Genomic DNA, 23771 nt, shown 5'->3' with positions numbered 1-23771 from the left:
ACTGCCTGCTAGAGTTAGGGTGGACCTGGCAGAAGCAGTGGATGGAAGCAGAAACCTTGATGGAAAAGTAGGAGTTGACCGGGTAGAAAAGCCTGGGAAGGCTGAGGGAAGTTTTCCAAACCAGGGAAATGGTGTGTAAAGGGATAGTGGTGCAATAATTCGGTGCACTTTCTTAGGCACTGGAGCACAGGATGGAAGATGAGAATGAAATAGCAATCGAGGCATATTATGAAGGGTAATGTGGTAGTGTTGGCAAGTTAACAGAAGCTTCTGAGAAAGGGAGAGAAGAAATCAGCTTTGCATTTTAAGTGGCTCACTAGAGGCAGTGAAGAGGTTGTGGTATACAGTCTCCAAGATGTCCCCAATGATCTCAAACCTCAGTATTCACACCCTGATATGATTGTCTCTCCTTGAGTATGGACTGGGCTTGTTGATTCTATTCTAATGAATAGACTATGTTAGAAGTGATGGGTTACCACTTCTGAGATTAGATTACAAGAAAAAAAGTAGCTTCTGTCTTTGGCACCCTCTCTTGCTCACTTGCTCTTGGTGAAAACATCTTCCATGTTACAAGCTGTCCTGTGGAGAGGTTTAGGTGTCCAGAAATGGATGTCTCTGTCTAATAACTAAGACTTGAGGGCTTCTAATAGCCATGAATGGGCTTGGAGATGGATCCTCCTCCAGGTGAGCATTGGCATGACTGTAGCCCTGGTCAACACTTGATGGCAGTCATGTGAGAGACCCCGAGCCAGAGGCACCCCCTAAGCCATGCCCAGATTCCTGACCCACAGAAACTTCGAGATAATAAATATTTGTGGCTTTAAGTTTTAACAAAAATTTAAGGTAATGTTAATGTAGCAATAGATAACTAGATAATAGACAGGGATTAGAAGCAAAGAGAAAGCAGGCTGATTAGTAGGGGACACTTGTTTTAGGTCAGGGAAGAGATAATGAGAATCTGGATTGGGGCATTGGTTGTGGGGGTGAACAGCAGGGGATGGATTTGAGATAGATGTGGAAATAAAAGACATTTGGCAATGAAGTTGGATGTGAGAATGAGGGAGAAGGTGAAGGAGAAAATAACACTGGTGTTTCGTAACATGGGGGATGGTATGAGCTAGAGTTGCCAGCATGCAAGCCTCTGGGGATAAGTTTAAAAAGTAGCTCCTTGAGATTTCTGGCAACAAGAAGATAGGTCAACAAGCAGACTCTTGGACAAAGAGAACAGCCACTGTGGTCTAGGGGAAAAGTATTGCAGAAAAAAACAGAACCAAAGGAGTAAGAACTGGAAAGAGCTCTCTTCCCTGAATTAGATTTATTTGTCAAAATGTATGGTGTACTGTTCTCTCCTTCTTCCGCTCATTCATTCAGCAAGTGTATATTAAGTGTCTTCTCTGTGGCAAGCACTGTCCCAGGCACTGGGGACACAAATGTGAGCACAAAAGTCTTTGCCTTCATGGCATTCATGTCTTCATTGTGGGAAAAGAAACAATAAGAATTTTGGCTTCTGCCTGTTAACTCTCTTTGATGTTATTTCTGTCTTAATCTTTGACAATTTCAATATACACAGAGATGATCCTTCTGACATTGTTCTCTCAGTTTCTTGCTTCAGAGATCTTGTCCTAGACCTTGCCATGAATTTAACACTCTAAACAATGCCTCATGTCTTTCCAGTTATTCTCCTCTCTCCTATTCTGACTCCATCAATCTTCAGTGTCAGGAAATGAAATCTATTAATCTTACATTTTGCATTTTCTCCCTTCCTGTTAATGTCCTCTCTTCTGGTTATATCAGTCAGGCTAGGCTATGTGGTGCTACAGTAACAAACAATCCCAATATTTCAGGTTTATACTTAAGGCTTGCATTTTAAGCTTTAATACAATGAAGAAAGGTTTATTTCCTGCTCACACGACTTGAACATTGTCGGTCAACAGAGGACTCTGCTTTTCATAGTGAGAAACCCAGGCTGATGGAAAAGCCACCATTTCAAATAACGTTGGTCACTATGTGAGAGGGAAAAGAGAACTCTGGAGGGTCTTGGCAATTAAATGCTGTATCTAGAATCTGTAATCTAGTTGGCCAGAACTAGTCACATGGCCACACTTAGCCTCAAATGGACAGAAAAGTGCATTTCTTCCCAAAGTCCAGAAGCAAGGGGTGGGGTTGGAGAACTGGAATTTTTATGAATATCTCTTAAACATTCCCATGCTGGCTTAAATTCCATGGTTATTTGTATCATCATTCCCTTGCATTCACCCACTACTTCCTTGCCTCTTTTTCATCTGTTGTATGTATACTTTCTAAGCAAAACCACAACTCTGGTTAAATATGACTTTCTACCTTCACCCATGCAGTTGAAAGCTCTTCTTAGAGTTGCTGGAGACTTCCTAGGACAGGACCTCCGGTTTACCCTAGATTGGGCCAATATCCTGTCTTTCAAATTTCAGGATCAGTGGTTAGGTGTAGGCAGGAGCATTCAGAGGAGAGTTCATTGAGGGAGGAAAGACACATCTGTTGATTGATCTCCTATTGTGGACCACTTTGCAGGCATAACTGTCGGGGACTATGCTTAAAGATCATAGATTTGCCTCTTTGGTTGCCAGAGAGAATAGGGGAAGATATGTGAGATGGAGTGATGAGAAGGAGATACACAAAGGTGTGCAGGTGGGAAATAGATTTCATGTATAGGGTTAGCAATGAAGATGAGGTGCATCACTTCTGCCTCCTTTGCCTCCCTTGAGCTGAACTGCATCTTAATGTTTCAGCTGCTACCACCAAAGTCTATCGTCAACATCTTTACCTCTTATTCTCTCCTCAGCTCCTCCTAACTGATCTCCCTAACTCCAGCTTCAATTCCTTTCCTGTCCATTCTATAAGTGGAAGTCAGAGTGATCTTCCTAAAGTTATATATATATTTTATCATGTTACTTCTAGATTTGAATCTCTTCAGGGGATGCCCACTGCTTTCAGAATGAGGCCAGGACTTCTTAGCAGGTCCTTCATCACCTTGAATATCTTAATCTGTGCTATCCATTATGCAAGCGACCAGCCTTATGTGGCTATGGAGCACTCAAAGTGTGGCCAGTATTATTTGAGATATGCCATATGTGTAAAATACACCCCACATTTCGAAGACATGGTTCAAAGAGAAGAATGTAAAACATCTCATTAGCAATTTAAAAATATTGACTAGAAATGATAATATTTATCTGTATTAGGTGAAATGAAACATTGTTAATATTAATTTCACTAACTTCTTTTCAATTTTTAAAATGTGGCTACTAGAAAATGCAAAATTACATATGTGGATCATATTATACATACACTGGACCATGCTGACTGTATACCCCACCAGCTTCATCTCTCTTCACTGTTAATTTTAGTTGAAGTTTTTTCTTTAAAAGTAACAAACTGATTCTGAAAGAAATGAAAATTAAAAGTTTGGGGAATTGATTGCAAGGACTTTCAGAATCAAAGGGATAGTAATGATGAATAGGTCTTTGAAAGGAGCAGGGTAGCTCCAGGGGCCTCAGCAGCAGAGGTTCACAGGCATTAATATAACTCAGCTCCATTTCTGGGTGTCACATTCCACAATTCAAATTCCTGGGAAGAGAGAATCTGATTAGGTCAATTTAAATCAGGTGTGTCTACCTCTGGATCAATCCACAATGAATAAGAGAAGAAGAATTCGCTGTGAGATGCTTATTGTAGAATTCTCGCCCTCAACCCTACAGCCACTATGTTCCTAAGAGGCAGTATAAGCTCTCTAACTTCTAGGAGTCAGCAATATTTTTCTTTCAAGGACAAGATAGTAAATGTTTTAAGCTTTGTGAGCCAAAGAGTCTCCGTGACAACTATTCCACTCTGCTGTGTAAAGCAAAAGCAGTTAGAGACAGTACATAAATGAATGGATGTGACTATGTCTCAATAAAACTGTATTTATAAAACTAAAAAGTGGGCCATAGTTTGGCATCACCTTACACTGTACTTTCTGTTCTCTCTGCCTGTACTATCCTTTCCCAACTTCTTTCCAGCAACTTCCTATCATCCTTCAGGTCTCAGTTTGGATGCCACTTCTTGGAAACTTTCCCTAACCCTCCTCCTCTAGCTCGCTGATGGTCTCTTCTTTACGCTCCGCTAGACTCCTGTACCCTATCCAAGCACTCCTCACACTCTGTTACCATTGTTCTGTAACAGCCACTAGATTCTAGTCTGGGTCTCATTTGTTGTTATAAATCCAGCACCTGGCATGCCCAGCACATGTTACACACCTGGGTACCACTGGATGAATGTAAGATGCCGTGAACCTGTGGCTGGCAGACAATCAGAACAGACATCCTGGGATCTTAGGGCAGTGGTGAGAATTCTGGGCTTTTATATTAAGCTGCATGAGACCCAATTTCCTCACTTTGTTGCTCCTCTGAATCCCAGGTCTCAGGTGGTAGACCAGGAGTCTCCTGGCAATTTCCATGCCATCCAAGCCTTGCCTGCCAGGGGCCATAGGGCTATGTTCCCTTCTAAGAACCATAGAATAAGCTGAAACACCATGACCTCAGGAAAGCACTGGCGGTGTGAGTGTTTAGAGGTAGGAGAAGTGGAAAGATTGAAGGACTGCAAGCCTTGGATACTGTGATAAGCCACGCCATAACTGGGGTGAAACCAGGAGTGCTCTCATTCAGACCCAGGAGGAGGACTTTCTGCTCCTTGGTCAGGTTCCCTGCGGAGGCCCCACCAGGCAGGGGGCATCCCTGGGAGGTAGGGGGGCAGTGTGTGGCCAAGGGTAGCCTTGGTCTCATAGTCACCCAGAGCCACAGTTACAGGGGATGCAGAATGGGCTTCTTTGACCTGCAGGGTTGATGGTTACATCCAAAGGAACCTGGACAAAGGTACAGGAGACTGTGAGGCCGCACATATGGCTGTGGCCTCTGCGAGGCTTTATCCAGCTCAGCACATCATCCCTTGTTGCCTCAAGACAATAAGGAGAATTTCTTCTCTTATGGGAGACGAGGAATAAAACTGATCTAGAACCCCCCTGTGCTGAAGGTGCTTAAGTGGCTTACCTGGGCCCCTCATGTGGATGGCAGGTGGGGGTGGGTGGCCCGAGACAACCGGCGGCAAGTTTTCCATAAGATGAAGCTGATGATCAGCAGAGTGGACGAAGAGAGCAGGGTTGGGATGATGATCACTGCAGCCTGCAGGCCACCCACGTCTGGGGACGAAGGGACAGAGGCATCAGGGCAGGGGCAGTGGAGTGCTCCCCAAGGGCAGACTGTGCCCTGGCCCTCAGTAGCTGGGGCCCCACATAATCCTGGGGCCCCAGGTCTGAAGGAGGACTGGTACAGAGCAATCACAGGCTGGGAGGCAAAGGCTGAGTGACCTTGGACAAGCAGGCAATAGTTCATTTCCCCCAGTGTTTGGCACTTGGTGCCAGGCACATGTTTGTGGACTAAAAGGGAGAGGAGTGATGCTATAACACAAGATGCTTTACATACCGTGTCTTAGCCCACTAGCAAGCTGCTATCTCCATTTACCAGATGAAGAAGCTGAGATGCAGAGGCTGCCTCTTTGGCTCACATTCAATGCTTTAACCACATGATCTCCTTTCTGGCCTCCTACCCCTAGCACATGCTGTTCCCTCTGCCTGGAACACTGTCCCCAACTCTCACTCATGCTGCAGGTCTAAACTTCCATGGTACCTCCTCCGGTGGCCCCTCTGATTTTCTCCCCTCTTGTCCAAGCCCAGCCCCCTGCGCGTGTGCTGTGACTGTCTGGTCACCATCGGCTCTTTGATGGAGACCTGAGATAAACCTGTCCTTGCTCATCTCAGCGCTAGCACATAGTAGCCACTCAATAAGGGTTTGTCAGATAAGTGATTAAACGGCAGAGTGAGAGAGTGGAGAGCACAGCGGGGCTGTCTAAGAGGAGAGTGGGGAAGGGGCTCCTCTGGCCCAGCAACCCCCCCACAGGTAATGTCACCTTTTCTCCTTTGGGATCTGCCCAAAGTCAACACTTCTCGGAACTGAGCCAGAGGAGGGTAGAACCAAGCTGGGCTGAACAAACATAACCTTTTCTACCTGACTGCCCCAATCAGTTCTAGGCATTTGACTCCAGTCCAAGCGCTATTTCTGGCTCAGCAGCTTCCCTCTTTGAAAGCTAGCCAGGGCAGCACAGGAGGTGAGGGTGGGCAGGGAGGCAGAATTCACCTAGCTCTGGCTTCACCTAGCTCTGCCATGAACACGCTGTATGACCTTGAGGAATTCACCTCCCCTCTCTGGCTTCAGTTTCCTCAACTGTAGCAAGGGAAGAATGATCTCTGCACACATATCACAGTGGTATGTGGATGGGATGATAATAAAGAATGATAATAAAGACCCAGGTCCCACAGCCCCGGGTTCACATCTGAGCTTTACCATTTAATGTGGAAAATCATTTTAACTCTTTGGGCTTAGTGTTCTCATCTGTGAAATGGGGATAAAAGTGGGTACCCCCTCTTAGGCTTGTTGTGAGGATTAAACAAGTTGACAGCTAATAATACGCATTACGTTAATAATCCCTCAAACAAGGCCTGGTGCACAATTAGATTTAACCAATCATAAGGTCTTCAGGGGCTTGGAGAGAAAAGAGAGCATTTGGGAAAACATGAATTTGAATTGGGTTACAGAATTCCAGAGTGGGGAATTTGCCTTAGGAACCATGTGGTACGTTAGAGAGGAGACTGAGGCCCCACCCCCCCCCTTCCCTGCCAAAGAGTGGATAAGAGTCTGGTCCAGGATCACACTTAATTCCTTACTATTTGGCTGGTAGATTCTTGGGGCAGAGCATGGGCTTAGGCTGGGAAGTTGGGTATTTGCTTTGGGAACCAGAAAACTTTCAAGTGACTCAGCTCCTTCCCCCACCCTCCCCCCACCCTCATCGGCCCCTGTTCCTCCCCCAGTCCCAGCAGTATGAGGAAGAGCTGGCTGAAGTACAAGGGCAAGTGGCATTCCGCCCCTCCCCTTCCACTTGATTCCAGCCACCCTACTCCACCTCAAGGTCGAGATCGCCCAGGTCCTCCACCCTCCAGGACTCAAGGAGCCCAGGGTCCAAGAGAGCAGCAGAGGAAAAGGGCAGGTGTCTACTTACTGCACCGGTGGGCTGCGGTGGAGAAGTTACAGGGGGGCCCTGGGCCCATCTCTGGGGTTTTGGGACCTTCTCCCAGGATGGGTGGAGGCGGCAGGTGTTCAAGGCCTTACCGGGCCTTCCCTTCCTGAAAGTAGGGGGCAGGCCAAGGTTAAACCCTGTTGCAACAGGCTCTGGCTCACTATTGCAGCAGGCTCCCTACTCAGAAGGGGAGTCAGGAAAAACAGGCTACTGGGGGGGGGCCTCAAGGTCAAACAACCTTTTTGTATTAAACTGATGCTGTAGAAGACTATTCAACAATATGGAAAAATGCACATAATCTATTATTAAGTGGAGAAAAAAAATAAACTAGCAAACAACAGGAGAGTGTGTTCCAGTTTATATAAACAAACATATGTACTCACATGGGGAAAAACCTGTAAACCTAATCACCTAGACACTAGCAGTGGTTATCTCTGAAAAGTGGCTGACGGGAAATATGTACTCTGTGTGTCTTGACTGTATTTCACAATTTTTCTACAATGAACATGTTATAAGAAAAAAAATTTAGTTAGGAAAGCAAGACATTTAAAATGAGCAAGGGACTTCCCTCATGGTCCAGTGGTGAACAATCTGCGTGCCAATGCAGGGGCCATGAGTTTGATACCTGGGCTGGGAAGATCCCACATGCCGCAGGGCAACTAAGTCTGTGCACCACAACAAGCAAATTCACCACAATGAGAAGCCGGTGCGTGGCAACTAGTGAGTAGCCCTGCTCACCACAACTAGGAAAAGCCCGAGCCCAGCAATGAAGACCCAGCACAGCCAGAGATAAATAAATAAATAAAATTTAAACATAGAATAAAATGAGCAAGCCTTTTGACCAACAAATTGCAGGAATTTACAGAACTCAGGGTCGCAAAGAGTCAGACATGATGCATGCATACACAGAACTCATAGGAAATTAAAAATGAACATATTTTTATAAAGGAAAAAGCTATCCTTGTTTATGTATAAACAAGAATGACTGGAAGGACCTGCAACAAACTGTAAACAGGTGTTGACTCCTGGGAGCAGAATGAGGGGATTTTCTGTTTTATAGGGTTATGTCTATTATAATCTTTTTGCAAAAAACAGAAGTTATTTTATAATTGAAAAAAAAAATAAAAGACAAGCAATGTTCCCAGTCTTTGCTGGCTCTTCCTGGTTCTCTCTGGGCAGAGCCTGGCCGGGGGTATGTTGTCCTGGGCATCTTTAGGGAGGAGCCATCCCTGGTCTTTACGCTCCCTCCCAACTTAGACACACTAACCACGATTCCAGCTTGGACACTAACCAGCTCCAGCCAGCAAAGATTTTCTTTCTTTTTTCATAAGTTCTTTTTTTGGATGTGGATCACTTTCAAAGTCTTTTTACTGAATTTGTCACAATATTGCTTCTGTTTTATGTTGTTTGATTTTTTGGCCTCGAGGCATATGGGATCTTAGCTCCCAGATCAGGAACTGAACCTGCACCCTCTGCATTGGAAGGCAAAGTCTTAACCCATGGACCACCAGGGAATTCCCCAGCAAACATTTTCTGTGACCCTCTCTGTACCCATGACCCCAGGGAACATGATCCCTGCTTCACGATGCTCATGGTCTAGTGGTAGTGGGAGATCTAAAATGCTTCAAGGGTGCAAAACATTGAGTTCCACTGGACTTGAATGACCAGGACAGCTTCACCTTGAATGGGACTTGAAGATTAGTAAGATTTCAACAAGAAGAAAAAGGAGGGCAAGGATATTCTAGGAGGTAGACGGGTATTACAAAAGCAGAAGTGTTAAGGACCAAAATCTGCTACACACTCTCCACTTGAGATCCCAATATTCTTTTTTTAAAAAATATTTATTTATTTTGGTGCCCTGGGTTTTAGTTGTGGCTCATGTGGGATCTTTAATTGCAGCATGTGGGATCTAGTTCCCTGACCAGGGATTGAACCCAGGCCTCCTGCATTTGAGCACAGAGTCTTAGCCACTGAACCACCAGGGAAGTCCTGATCCTAATATTCTGAGTGCTCTGATACTAATATTGCATGAATCGTCATTTTTTCCTCCACCAGGAGATCCTCAAAACAGAAAGGCAGAATTGTGTTACCATTAGCCTGTTGGGTGCTGGCGAGGGGGAGTGAAGGCTGAAGGCTGGGTCAAGAGTAGGACTTGGATTGGCTCAGGACATGGGAACTATGGTCATTTCTGGCCAGATCTGTGCCCACACAGTAACTGCTGCTGTATTGCTGCCTATATGGAGGGCTCTTCTGCCTTCCTATTCCCACTATTATCTTTCTCCCCCCTGCTTGCTGTGGTGTCTGAAATCCAACCACTAGCTGTTCTTTAAAAGAGATTTCTTTATACATGTGCATGGGTCGGGGAAGGAGGCATCAAAAACCACAAGTCAGATACTCTAAGGAACATAGGAGGGTAAGTTTGGATGGAGGAATGAAAGGGGTGGAGGAGGGAATTCCAAAAGTGTGACAGAGGGAGACCCCCAAAGAAGAGGGAAGGTGAAGCAGGTGGAGATTGTTGGACAAATTCCGTGAGGCTGCCTCAATCTAGAACCTTAGAATGGGAGGTTGCCCTGTGGTCCAGGGCCACCCATCTTTTCCACTGAACCAACGAAACATGAACATCAGTAAGGCAGCTATGCTGGGAGTTGTCCAGGGTCACTGGTGAGTCAGAGACTGAATGGAGGTCCACTCCAGATTTAGCAGGTTTGTCTAGATCTCGGCCCACAGTCCACACCTGTGAGATGCACACACCTCCAGCTGATCTCTGTTTTTTTCCTGGGACTTCCTGGGGCTCTTATCTGCTTCTCCTTCCTCCCAGGGGCAGGAAAAGAGCTGCTGAGCCTGGGACCCCATTCCTGATTTGTAGATCTGGCAGCTTATTCATTGAGGGGCTTCACCTGGGGTTTGCAGTAAGCACAGGAAGCAAGCCCAAGGGCTGAGCCTACAGGGAGAGAGCAGGCAAAAGCCCCTTCTTTAGGGAAAAAAATCCCAAATCCCCGTGGAATCAGGGGACCTCCTTGGGCCATCACCCCCAGTGCCCCCTCTTACCTGTGACTCCCAGCGGCTCCAGCAGCTTCCCAGGTGGCTTTGTTCCTGCTGTGGCTGTTAGTAGCTCTGGACTCTGTTGCCAGTAAGGGAGGTACCAGGTGTGGGTAGGCACCGACTGACTCTGCCCTGGAGGAGGGGCCACTGGGGTCCAGGCCAATTCTCCATTCTCTTCTGGGAGGAGGATGGAGAAAGGTAACCAGCCCTTGGTGCCTGGAGCTGCAGGGACCCAGGCCACTCCCCTTTTCCTTTGGCTCTGACTCCAAGTTCCCAGGGGGTAGGAGGAGGCATCAGAATTCACGGGGGAGGAGGGGGGGAGATTAAAGGTTGCATGAGAAACCGGCAGCTGTGAGTCTGGAGGCCTGGGTCTGGGCCTGCTCTGCCTCATGGACTGGTGACTTCCCATCTGGGTCTCGGTTTTCTTACCTGTGAAATGATGGCGTTGAGGCCAGTGGCCTCTTAGCAGCCATCCTGGAGTCCGTGTTGCTGACTAGCATGCTCAGCTGGGTTGACTCCACCCAGAGAGGACTTCCTGACTCTGCTTGCTCTTCTTCCTCACCTGGGTTCCCTGGCTTGGCTCTGCCATGTGCTATATGACCTTGAACTAGAAACCAACCCTCTCTGGGCCTCCAGATTGGGCTGGAGAAGCCCTTAGGTGCCTTGAGCATTCAAATTTGATCATATTGCGGCCCACAGTTTGGGGGAGCTCACCAAGGTCTGGGCTTTGTGCCTCTGGCTCCAGCCTCCTGAAAGGCCCTCCCTTGACATGACATCAGAGTAGGAAGCCCCCTGGTCCTCAGGTCCAAAGTGGCCACTCTTCCCCTACTTCACTGAATTCCTAGGGTGAATGGGGAGCATTTGGTAACAGTCAGAAATATGATAGAACTGTCAACATTTTGAAAGAAGATGGAAGACTGTTCTATACTCTATCTAAGGTAAACAAAAATCCACATAATTTAAACCAGATAGAAAAGAAAAACAAAGGAAAATGAGCATACTTCAAAATAAAATTCCCCATCTCTTGCTATTTTTTAGAGGCTACACCTACTAAATGCGTCTCTACTTTTCTCTCTCTTTCTCTCCTTCTCCCTCCCTCCCCCTCTCATTCTCTTTCCTTCTCATTTCTCCTCTGCTTCCCAGCACTCCTTCTTCCCCAGTGACACTGGCTAGAATTGCAGATGTCCCAGAGTAAGGAGAAATTACCGTTCCCTGGTGGGAATGAAGATTCAGCACCTCGGTCAGCACACTGCCCCTCCCCCAACCTCATCCTACTCTTTTCTGTCTGCATTTAAGCCTGTGACGGGGTCCTTTGCAACTTACATTCTGGTGGAGCATCTGGGAAGAGTGAATAGAGCCAAGACTCAGACAGGAGGGGATGAAGCCAGGAATGCTACCCAGGTATGAGCAGTCAGCCTCCTGGGATGGCCTCTCTGGCAGGAGGGAAGGCCCATCCCCAGAGCCCCTGAGCTGAGACTGTGCTGCCAGGAGACCTTATCTCTGTTGTTTTCTATTCCTGCTGCCACCCCAGAGAGAAAGACTCAGAGCTAATGGCCTTGTTAGGTGCTGAGTGGGCCAAGCCTTGGGACCAACATAAGACTTACAGGATCCTGGACCATCAGAACCACTGCCTTGGCAATCAGTTGGCTAGAATCTGAACCCCTCCTTGATAGAAATGGGGAAACAGAGGTCCAGAAAGGGAGAGAGACCCGGTCCGGGTCACATAGTGCCTTCACGAGTCCACCTCTGATCTGGGAGGTACATGAGGTAGAGTCTATAGGTGAAACTTAACTCACAGTTGCATAATTCAATGGTGTGGAGTCTGAGTTAAGTTTCCGCCTTGACTCCCAGGGGGATCACACTTCTGGTGGCTGCTGCTTGTCACTGAAACTGTTCTCAAAGTTGAGAAGCATTTCCAGGGAGGCCAGTGGAGAGTTGGGCTTTAGCCTTGGACAGGCCTGGGTCTGATTTCCACCTTTACTGAGTACTGGCTGTGGGTGCCCTGGGAAGTAGTGTTTCCCTGCTCAAACACTGAGATAATGATACCAACTTCATGGACTTCTTTTGATGTTAGATAAGGTGCAAAAAGTCCCACTGCTTTGCTTGCTGACCATAAACATGGTTGTGAATGGGGTTTTTGTCACTCTATCATTTCTTTCCCGTCCTGGGGAAGATCCTTGCTGATCCCTGCTTCCGCCCCGAGGCTGGACTGCCTCTGTCTCCCCTCTTCACTTGCCTGTATTAAGTGTGAAGTTCCTGGTGTTATACTGACAACCACAGATTCTTTCATTCAGGAAGTCTCTGGACACACTTCATACCTCTTGGAGGTACCCTGATTTCCCAGAGTCCCCAGGTGGATGTTCAGATTAGATCCCTACACTCCCAGACACTTGGAAACCAGGGGTGAAGATGGGGCAGCAAGCAGCCTTTCTGGGACCAGGTGCTGAGCCTGAGTGGGGGAAGGGGAAGGAAGGACCATGGACAGGGTACTCCTCCTCCCGGGGACAGAGGCCCTGAGCAAAATAGAGGAGTGTGGCTTGGGAGGAGTCACAGCGATCTGAGAGTATGGGGCGAGGGGGGGATGGAGTTCTCTAGTCCCAGGTTCACTCCCTACAGCTTCTCTGCAAACTGGGGCGCTCTCTACCAGCCATTCAGACACCTTTCCCTCTGCCCTTGCCCTCCTCCTCGTTCACGTCCATCTTCCAAGAACCGCAAATAAGTAGTGACTCAGGTAGTTCCCGCTCTCTTCCCTCCCCGCCTCCAGGTATAGGTGAAGATCCACCTGGCACCTTAGACCGCACCCGGTCTAACCTCCCTCATTCTGTAGGTGAGGAGACAGTGGAAGAGACCCTCAGGGTACAAAACAAGTCAGCACAGAACTGAGACTAGGCCCAGGAGCCCTGCTTCCAAGGCTGCTGCCCTGCACTGCACAACTATAGGGGGTCCCAGGGGCCTTTCTCCTTAGTGTACACACCTGTGTGTCCACAGGCAGGGCCTTGACTCCTGACCAGGTGGAGGTGGGATGGACCTCCTTTGACATAGCGAACCTGGGGAACTGCCTGGCCTGGGTGGTCCCACACCCCTCACAAGGCACAAGAAAGAAGACAGACTCTTTAGGAGCAGAGCCAGTCCAGAGGTTGAGAAAACGCACCCAGTTCTAGGCGCTGACTCGGGGAGGCAGCTGGAGTGACAGGCAGGTCCTCCCTAAGTGCACTGCACTTTGCAGCTTATAACAAATCATGTGAGATTGGTGTGATGATCCCCATTTTCCATGTGAGAAAACTGAGGTCCAGAGAAGTTAATTCATTTCTCTAGAGGCACACAGTGACAGAGCCTGGATTTAAGCCTAGGTCTGTGGGGTTCTAGGGCCCAGTCTCTTGCCACTGTCTCATGAGCTCCTGTCTGCTTCCAAGGCTACCACCATGCCCTCCTCCAGGTCAAGACTGATAGTCTTCCTTGACTGGTAAATTGTGATGAGAGTGCCTTGGGCTCAATTCTAAACTCACTTAGTGCGGGACATGGGACTGTAAGCAAGTCATGTCCTCTCTATGAACTTCATTCTCCCCCTCTGTAAAATGGGCAGGGTGCTACTCAGCCAGGTTGCTTTGTGGATTAGCCATGTTGATTTATGTACACTGCCTGGGCCAGGATAGGTGGGCCTCTGTGTGTGTCAAAATGAATGGCACTGACCACTCACAGCCTCTAACTTTAATTTAATACAAATTCATCATAACTCACAAAATGGGTAACATTTAAAATAAAAATACTGCTGGGGGTGGCCCAGATTCTGGTAGCTGAATGGGTGGGGTGAGACTGAGGATTCCTCCTGCCCAAGGGAGGACCCCCTGGGCAGCAGTTGTGAGGTGGGAGCCCCCCAGGTTCAGCTAGTCTGGCTCCTTTGAGATGGGTATGATCAAAGATCCCAAGTTCAGAATCTAGGCCCCAGAACTAGAAAGGAAAGCCTAGGGTGGGAGGCTTGCAGTTTGGTTCTGCAGGCTCACTCTAGGGGCACCTGTCCTGGACAGGGACACCACCTTGGAGCAAGACAACGAGAGGCTCTGCTGCCTCAAAGCCAAGGCCTAGAGGTGGATTCCAACGGCAAAAACTGAAAGTGAGCTTGTTCAACACACATTCTCACTTTCTTCTATTGTGCCTTTTTGAATGGATGAGGCTGGAAAGAAGAAAAGTACATTACCCAGACTCCCTTGCAGCCAAGGTTCTGGATCTGATTTATGTTTCCCCAAACAGAATCCCTTGTAGAGATTTGGATCTGGAAACTGAATTGCCTGGAGGGAGGCAGGCCTCAGGACATCATTTACTGGCATGGACAGTAGCAGAGACCGCACAGCTCTGCAGCCAGAGGCTTCTGATGCAGTGGCTGCCTGCTGATGGGAGCAGCGTTCCTGGTCATAGCAGACATGATGAATTTGGCGGCTGAGAGCTGTTCCTGGAAATTCAGCAGAGTCGGCTCCTCCAGCCCTTGCAGTGATTTTGCAAAGCCACTGGGGACCTGGTAATAAATCCTTGTCTAATTAAAAAAAGCTAAAGCAGCTCATGTTTTCTGCAATAGTATCCCAACCGAGACAGATGCCAAGATTGATGGGGGCGCCTAACCTACAGCCCACCCCAGTGCTCAGGGCCTAAACAACTGCTCTCCCCAGCCTTGCTACACCCTCACCAGGTCAAGAGGCCTGGTTGGACCTTAGTTCAGAGCGGCTGGTGACCTCCACCATCCAGTTATGCTTGTCCTACATGAGCCTTGGGGTGTGCTATCCTCTTGCCTTAAGACCTGTGGGCTTAACTGGCTGTAACATGTGGGCTCAACTATTGGGTGCCTTCCACAGGGCACAGCGTCATTTTTGTTGTTGTTGCTGTTTAGTCACTAAGTCATGTCCGACTCTTTTGCGACTGTAGCCCACCAGGCTCCTCTGTCCATAGGGTTCTCCAAGCAAGAATACTGGAGTGGGTTGCCATTTCCTTCTCCAGGGGAATCTTCCCGACCCAGGGATCAATCCCACATCTCCTGCATTGCAGGTGGATTCTTTACCACTGAGCCACCAGGGAAGCCCAATATCATTTTTACCCACACATAAATGGGAAAATCAGGAACTATAAAACTCTTGGTACAGGGGTGGAAGGAGAGGGTGGTTTGCAGGTGACTTTGGGGCTAGCTACCACCTGTGTCCACTGTGGGCTGTGATCAAGGACAAAACAGCCCATCACTAGCTTGGTCAGGGGCAAGTCTCAGGCCTGGGAGGATAAGAGGATTCTCTCTGCAGTTGCCAACTGCTGGCAACACTCTGACACATCCTGAGGTCAGGGCATGTAGGCGGGAAGGAGACACAGGGATGCAGTCCCCTGCCTGTGAGAGGAGGATGAGGGGTTAGGCAGGGGCTGCCATGAGGAGAAGCCGCGTCTGGTTCTTGGACCACAACTACATCCCCATCAAGGTCAGAGCTACAGAACAGCAGTGCTGGAAGAGATTTTTGGAGTCATGGAGCACAACCTCCATTTCACAGATGGGGAAATGAGGCTGAAGGGTAAACAACAGGCCTGAGATCTCAGGGATGGCCCTGCTGGGTTGGAGTCCAGGCCTCCCATCTGTGGAGGCAAGGCTCTTGCTGGTGGCCAAGCCCAGGCGCCCACGGTGGTCCTCCACCGCACTAGATGCGGATGGTGTTGATCCGCAGCGGCTGCACGTTCTTGCCATTAGCGTGGCTCTGCCCTGGGCTGAAGTAGGAGCAGAGCTTGCCCGGGAACTTCTCGCGGAAGGTGTAGAGCCAAGACATATCGTCGGCGTTGTAGAAGATGAGCAGGCCTTGGTCGTAGTCCAGGAAGACGCCCACCTTGTCGAGCTTGTCACGGACGTTGAGCCGCGTCCAGGGCTCTGTGCAGGCGCTGTACTGGTTGCCGTCGTGCATGACGATGCAGTAGAAGCCGCGGCTGGGCTGGATCTGGATGCTGCCCTTGCGGCTCGCGGCCTCGTGTGCCAGCCCGATCACCCACTGGGTCTTCTCCGCCACCACCACCTCCCAGTAGTGGACGCCGCTACTGAAGGCCTCCGAACCCAGCACCGACACCTCCACGTCGAAGCGCTTGGGCGAGTCCTGCAGTGGCTGTGGATGCAAGTTGCCATAGGCCACGATGGTGCAGTCGTCGGACAGAATCAGGCGCTGGTGGGCGGTGCCCGGGTCCAGGGTCAGGGCGGCTGGCACTGCGGGGATTGGGGAGGAAGAGAAGATAAGTGGAGAGAAGGCTGTGGATCCACTCTCTGGTGCCTCCCTGAGGCCAGGTTCTGGTTGGCCCCCAGGAGGCTGTGTGATGCTGAATACAAGCCTGCCCTCTCTGGGCCTCAGCTTCTTCCTTTGTAAAACAGGAAGGTGGCAGTTAAGAGCCTTTTGGATTGAAACTCGGTTGTAGGGGACTAGAGCTATGGCAGCTTGTTCACTGATGATTTCCCGGGGGCAAGGCTCACAGTGGGTACTCCACAAAAATTTGCTGAGTAAACCTGAATGAGGTCCAGAATTGCATGATTTCAGAGCTGGGAGGGAGCTTAAAGATTCTTCAGGTGCTGGATAATCACTCTATGGGGTAATCTGGAAACTTGTGGAGATATTTGAGTTGTCTCCATAGGTAGGATCCAGGGATGCTAAATGCCCTGAATGAAATGTGCAGGGTGGTCCCATGCTCCCCACCAATAAGTTTCAGATGCTCCCCCAGTCATTCATGTGGATGAAAAAAATCTTTACAGTGACCCAGAACTACAGTTTAACTCCATTTTACACATAAACATGAAATAATTTTTGTACAGTTTTAATATATATTGAATATTCTGAAATGCAGCTACCCCATAAACTGGGGGAAGACTGAATTTGTTTTGTCTGGAACTTCACCAAGAATTGTTCGCTTTTTTTTGAAAGTACGTCTCTAAGAAGAACACCATTGACTAACATAACCTACCTATTTCAGACTGCATTTGAGGCAGAATAGTGTTTCACCTATGGTGTGAGCACCTAACTCATTCATTATGTTTTCTGGGGTTGTTGTGAGTGAGCATCTACATATTGACACATACAATACTTTATTATATTTATAATAAATATTTCCTTCTATTTTTTCCTTTATATATATCATAGAGTATATACATATACCGGAGAAGGCAATGGCAACCCACTCCAGTACTCTTGCCTGGAAAATCCCATGGATGGAGGAGCCTGGTAGGCTGCAGTCCATGAGGTCGCTGGGAGTCAGACATGACTGAAGTGACTTAGCAGCAGCAGCAGCATATACATATATATGTGTGGATATATACTTGAAATTGTGAGAAGGTCATACTAATTTTGAGTCATTACAAATTATTTGTTATGAAAAGTATATGATGGGTCTGAAAAAGTTGAAAACCACTAATTCTAGGCCAATTCTCCCATTTGACAGATGGGGAAACTGAGACCCAGAGAGGAGACTTGACTAGTCTCAGGTCATAGGCAAACTGGCAGAGCCAGGGCTAATCAAGACCAGGTGCAATCCAGCCCCAGCCTTTTCTTCCTGCCTACCTCTCACTCACCACCTCCCATCCCAGTCAGGCCCAAGCCTTCATCCAGACTTTTCCCTCCTCCACCTCACCTCTGCTTGTTGTAATCATCCCCATGGGGCTCAATTCCAGTGCTCATCCTCAAGGAAGCCTTCCCGGTTGCTTCCTCTGAAATTTCTCAACTTTGTTTGTGCCTCTCTCCTGACACCAGGGATAGTCGCCTGTGCCCATAACTTACCATGTACACCAGGAGGGCAAGGACCACGTACTCTCCAACTAGGTTCTCCCTGGCGTGTCCCGTGCCCAGCATCTACATATTGACATATACAATCTTCCCCATAGCCTGGCGTGGGGAAGGTTTCCAAAAAGGCTCACCAAATTAAACTGACCCTGCTTGTGTTCATCTTTGGGCAGGCAGCACAGGCTGGGGCACCCGGCTCTGAGCTGGCCACACTGACTTCGCAGGCTTGGCTTTCAAAGTCTCATGAACTCTTGTCAAGGATTTTGTTTACTCTTGCCTCCCTGAAGGAGTTGATACTTAGCCAGAATAAGGAACTGAGAATTGGCTCCTGTTAGCCTAGATGAACATTTCCACAGCAGAGCAAGACAGGAGGAGAAGAGAAGAAGAAATTCTGTCACTAATTCCTTGGAGCAAAGGAGGGACTCCTCCATCTGACTCTCTGGTGCTTTCATTATCTGGTGGAGCGGGGCCATGATGATGCTTGGCTTGAGTGTCACCTCCCACTTCAGCCACCTCTGCTGGCTGCGTGTATGCAGAGAAATCGAATGCCTCAGTGATGGCCGTCATCTCTAACAGGGAGTGACAGCCAGTCCCCGAACTGTGCTCCTGTTCTCGGTGGACTAACAAAGCTGACCACTGACTTAGAGCAAGCTCCTTTCCTGAGCTGTCAGGAATAAATTTAGTCTTGAGTTTTACACCCTCCTTTCCTATTCTTAGAAGCCAGAGGGCTGTATGGAAACAATTAGCCCTGTGAATAGAGAGGTCAAAGGAAACATAATTCTCTATCCAGAGACACAGATGAGGGGAGCCCTGAGAAGGACACCGAGTCAGCGGAGGAACGTTTCACCCTGTCCTCTGGTCACAGTGCAGCCTGTCAGACCAAAAGGCTTCCGCCACATGGAATGTGGGCGTTGCCACTGTGGGGTCAAGAGGTAGGAGGTGGAGGGGGTGTCGGAGGTATGTGTGGGGGGAGCTCGGGAGAGAAGAAAAATCTAATCAGATACACATGGGGCCACTCCTCTGGCTGTGCAATGTAGGTCATACTCAGGTGTTCGTGGCAGAGGGGCAAGAGAGAGAGGAGATGGGCACAATGCCAAGTGTGGGCAGCTGTCATGAGTGCCTTGGGGGAAACTGGGCCTTATATCGGAGGTGCCAGGACGATCTGAGGAGACTAGCGACAGGCAGAACCCAGGCTCGGAGAAGGTCGGGGCTGGGGAGGGGGCGAGAGACTAGCCCGCTGGAGGGCTCAGCTCCATACTCTCACGTCTAAATAGGGCCACAAGGGCGCTTCCAGTGTCACCAATGAGTGCGGAGGGCATTCTAGGAGGCAGCCAAGCGGGTTTTCAGTGGTTCTGAGACTGGGCCGACAGGGATAAGCTATAGGATGGAGGAAATCCGTACTGAACTGAGTGCTAACTCCTGGGGGCAGACCCGCAAGGGACAGGACCCGCCACTGACTGGGTGGGCCTAGGGCGGGGTCTGCTGTTCATTGGTCATTTCTGGCAGTAGAGGTGGGGCTGGGGGGCGGGACCTGATCCACAGTGGGCGAGGCTCCGGACAGGGCCTGGCATCCTCATTAGGCAGAGGGTGTGACCTGACTCTTAAGAGGCTCTTGCACCCTAAAACCTGGGCTGAGGTCCACCTCCTCATAAAGAGAGGTCCTGTCTTCGGTCCTCCCTTCTGTGCTCCCAGAGACTATGGCTGGCAGGAGTAACAGCCTTTAGATCAGAAAATACCCAGCCGGGACATGGCAAATACCTTTCCCTCAAAGATCTGTCTAGTCAAGGCTATGGTTTTTCCAGTGGCCATGTATGGATGTGAGAGTTGGACTATAAAGAAAGCTGAGCGCTGAAGAATTGATGCTTTTGAACTGTGGTGTTGGAGAAGACTCTTGAAAGTCCCTTGGACTGCAAGTACATCCAACCAATCCATCCTAAAGATCAGTCCTGAGTGTTCATTGGAAGGACTGATGTTGAAGCTGAAACTCCAATACTTTGGCCACCTGATGTGAAGAGCTGACTCATTTGGAAAGACCCTGAAGCTGGGAAAGATTGAGGGCAGGAGGAGAAGGGGACGACAGAGAATGAGATGGTTGGATGGCATCACTGACTCAATGGACATGGGTTTGGGTAAACTCCAGGAGTTGGTGATGGACAGGGAGGCGTGGCGTGCTGTGGTTCACGGGGTCACAAAGAGTTGGACACGACTGAGCGACTGAACTGAACTGAACTCTGAGAAGTCAGTCCCCGTATGGGGACTGGCAAACCCTCCACCCATCCTTTATTTTCAGGAGAGGTGCCAGACTCTCCTGAGAATGAACAAATCCTGACCCCTGGGGTTCAACATTTTAAAGACCAGAGCTCTTTTCTAGGTCCTGGGACACTGTTTTACACAAACAGAAAGCAGGAGCCGAGGCATCTGGTCTCCAGGTGTGTTCTCCATCCACTTAAGCATCTCTGCTGCTGCTGCTAAGTCACTTCAGTCATGTCTGACTCTGTGCGACCCCATAGAAGGCAGCCCACCAGGCTCCGCTGTCCCTGGGATTCTCCACGCAAGAACGCTGAGGGGGTTGCCATTTCCTTCTCCAATGCATGAAAGTGAAGAGTGAAAGTGAAGTCACTCAGCCTCGTCCGACTCTTCACGATCCCACGGACTGCAGCCTACCAGGCTCCTCCAACCATGGGATTCTCCAGGCAAGAGTACTGGAGTGGGTTGCCATTGGCTTCCAATAACACAAGATAAGACTCTACACATGGACATCAACAGATGATCAATACCCAAATCAGACATTATATTTGCAGCCGAAGATGGAAGAGCTCTATACAGGGAGCAAAAAACAAGACCAGGAACTGACTGTGGCTCAAATCATGAACTCCTTACTGCAAAATTCAGACTTAAATTGAAGAAAGTAGGGAAAACCACTAGAACATTCAGGTATGACCTAAATCAGATCCCTTACGATTATATAGTGGAAGTGACAAACAGATTCAAGGAATTAGATCTTGTAGGCAGAGTGCCTGAAGAACTATGGACAGAGGTTTATGATATTGTACAGGAGGCAGTGATCAAGATCATCCCCAAGAAAAAGAAATGCAAAAAGGCAAAGTGGTTGCTGAGGAGGCCTTACAAATAGCTGAGAAAAGAAGAGACGTGAAAGGCACAGGAGAAAAGGAAAGATATACCCATTTGAACGCAAAGTTCCAAGGAATAGCAAGGAGAGATAAGACACCCTTCCTCAGTGATCAATGCAAAGAAATAGAGGAAAAGAATAGGATGGGAAAGACTAGAGATCTCTTCAAAAAAATTAGAGATATCAAGGGAACATTTCATGTTCCCTTATGCAAAGACGGGCATAATAAAGGGCAGAAACTGTATGGACCTAACAGAAGCAGAAGGTATTAAGAAGAGGTGGCAAGAATATACAGAAGAACTATGCAAAAAAGATCTTCATGACCTAGATAACCACGATGGTGTGATCACTCACCTAGAGCCAGACATCCTGGAGTGCGAAGTCAAGTGGGCCTTAGGAAGTATCACTACGAACAAAGCTAGTGGAGGTGATGGAATTCCAGTTGAGCTATTTCAAATTCTAAAAGATGATGCTGTTGAAGTGCTGCACTCAATGTGTCAGCAAATTTGGAAAACTCAGCAGTGGCCACAGGACTGGAAAAGATCAATTTTCACTCCAATCCCAAAGAAAGGCAATGCCAAAGAATGCTCAAACTACCACACAATTGCACTCATCTCACACGCTAACAAAGTAATGCTCAAAATTCTCCAAACCAGGCTTCAACAGTACATGAACTGAGAACTTCCAGATATTCAAGCTGGTTTTAGAAAAGGCAGACGAACCAGAGATCAAATTGCCAACATCCGCTGGATCATCGAAAAAGCAAGAGATTTCCAGAAAAACATCTAATTCTGTTTTATTGACTATGCCAAAGCCTTTGACTGTGTGGATCACAATAAACTGTGGAAAATTCTGAAAGAGAGGGGAATACCAGGCCACCTGACCTGCCTCTTGAGAAACCCGTATGCAGGTCAGGAAGCAACAGTTAGAACTGGACATGAAACAATGGATGGGCTCCAAATTGGGTAAGGAGTACGTCAAGGCTATATATTGTCACCCTGTTTGTTTAACTTATATGCAGAGTACATCATGAGAAACACTGGGCTGGAGGAAGCACAAGCTGGAATCAAGATTGCTGGGAGAAATATCGATAACCTCAGATATGCAGATGATACCACCCTTATGGCAGAAAGTGAAGAGGAACTAAAGAGCCTCCTGATGAAAGTGAAAGAGGAGAGTCAAAAAGTTGGCTTAAAACTCAACATTCAAAAAACTAAGATCATGACATCTAGTCCCATCACTTCATTGTAATTAGACGGGGAAACAATGCAAACAGTGACAGACTTTATTTTTTTGGGCTCCAAGATCACTGCAGATGGTGACTGCAGTCATGAAATTAAAAGATGCTTGTTCCTTGGAAGAAAAGCTATGACCAAACTAGACAGCATATTAAAAGGCAGAGACATTATTTTGCCAACAAAGGTCCATCTAGTCAAAGCTATGGTTTTTCCAGTAGTCATGTATGGATGTAGAATTGGACCATAAAGAAAGCTGAGCACCGAAGAATAGATGCTTTTGAACTGTGGTGTTGGAGAAGACTCTTGAGAATCCCTTGGACTGCAAAGAGATCCAACCAGCTCATCCTAAAGGAAATCAGTCCTGAATATTCATTGGAAGGACTGATGCTGAAGCTGAAGCTCCAATACTTTGGCCACCTGATGTAAAGAACTGACTCATTGGAAAAGACCCTGATGCTGGGAAAGATTGAAGGCAGGTGGAGAAGGGGATGACAGAGGATGAGATGGTTGGATGGCATCACTGACTCAACGGACAGAAGTTTGAGCGAGCTCCGGGAGTTGGTGATGGACAGGGAAGCCTGGCGTGCTGCAGTCCATGGGGTTGCAAAGATGGAGCAACTGAACTGAACTGAGACTTCAAGGTCCAAAGGCATTCAAGAAGGATCACGGACTGCAGGAGGCCCAGGATCTGTCTCCTGGCCACCATCAACCACGTGCCACAGCGACCCAAGCAGCAGAGAAACTCCAAAGTCCAGCTGCTCCAAAGACTGGGCAGCAAGTTGTTTGTGCCTCCTTGTTCTCAAGGACAGCAACTTTGAGGCTTGACAGGGCAAGAAATACCATTGGTTCTTTCCTCTACTCAGGCCTTTAAAAAGTCTGATTCCTCCTGCCTACTCAGACCTTCAGCTGCACACAGTGGGGCATTAAAAAAAACCCACTTTCACATTCTCTGGCTCATGAGACCACCACAGTAGCCCCAGGAGCACAAATTACTGTACCCATTTTTCAGAAGAGGAAACTGAGGTTCCAAGGAGATTTCTCTGAATTAAATGGCTTGCTTAATTTGCCACTTGGGGTGGATGTGGAACCGGAACTCGAGCTAAGGTCTTTTCACACATGTTCTTTCCTTTATGTGGCCCCAGAAACCCTCTTCAGCAAGACTGAGGAAACATCTGATGATTCATGATAATCATAAGAAATAGGTATCATGCATTTACTAAGTTCCAGGATTATTATCACAAATAAATAATCTTATTTAATTCTCCTACCTACCCTGGGCATAAATCACACCTTCCATCATCTGTTTCACAGATGAGGAAACAGGCTCAGACAGGGTGGAGATCTGCCCTGGGTTACACAGCTTGACAGTGAATATGCTGGAACCCAAGATGATTGGATTCAGATAAGCAGGGGGAGGATAGAGCAGCCCAGAGAGGGAGGTGGCAGGAG

The 23771-nt window shown here is 48.1% G+C and overlaps 1 protein-coding gene across 1 annotated transcript in view; it reads right to left on the bottom strand.

Annotated features, from left to right (window-relative positions):
• Positions 1-13875: 13875 nt before the first annotated feature.
• TRIM62 (tripartite motif containing 62) overlaps positions 13876-23771 on the bottom strand; it is a 39260-nt gene continuing 29364 nt past the window's right edge. Inside the window, exon 6 of the mRNA XM_081585733.1 lies at positions 13876-16396. Coding sequence (XP_081441859.1) covers positions 15846-16396 — 551 coding nt within the window. The 3' untranslated portion in view covers positions 13876-15845. The remainder of the gene's footprint in view (positions 16397-23771) is intronic.

Source organism: Giraffa tippelskirchi, chromosome 3 (genome assembly GCF_054371585.1).
Source record: "Giraffa tippelskirchi isolate mGirTip1 chromosome 3, T2T-mGirTip1v1.2.pri, whole genome shotgun sequence".
NCBI classification, from domain to species: domain Eukaryota; kingdom Metazoa; phylum Chordata; class Mammalia; order Artiodactyla; family Giraffidae; genus Giraffa; species Giraffa tippelskirchi.
Note: the sequence above shows the minus strand (reverse complement) of the source record. Positions and strands in the feature narration are given on the sequence as shown.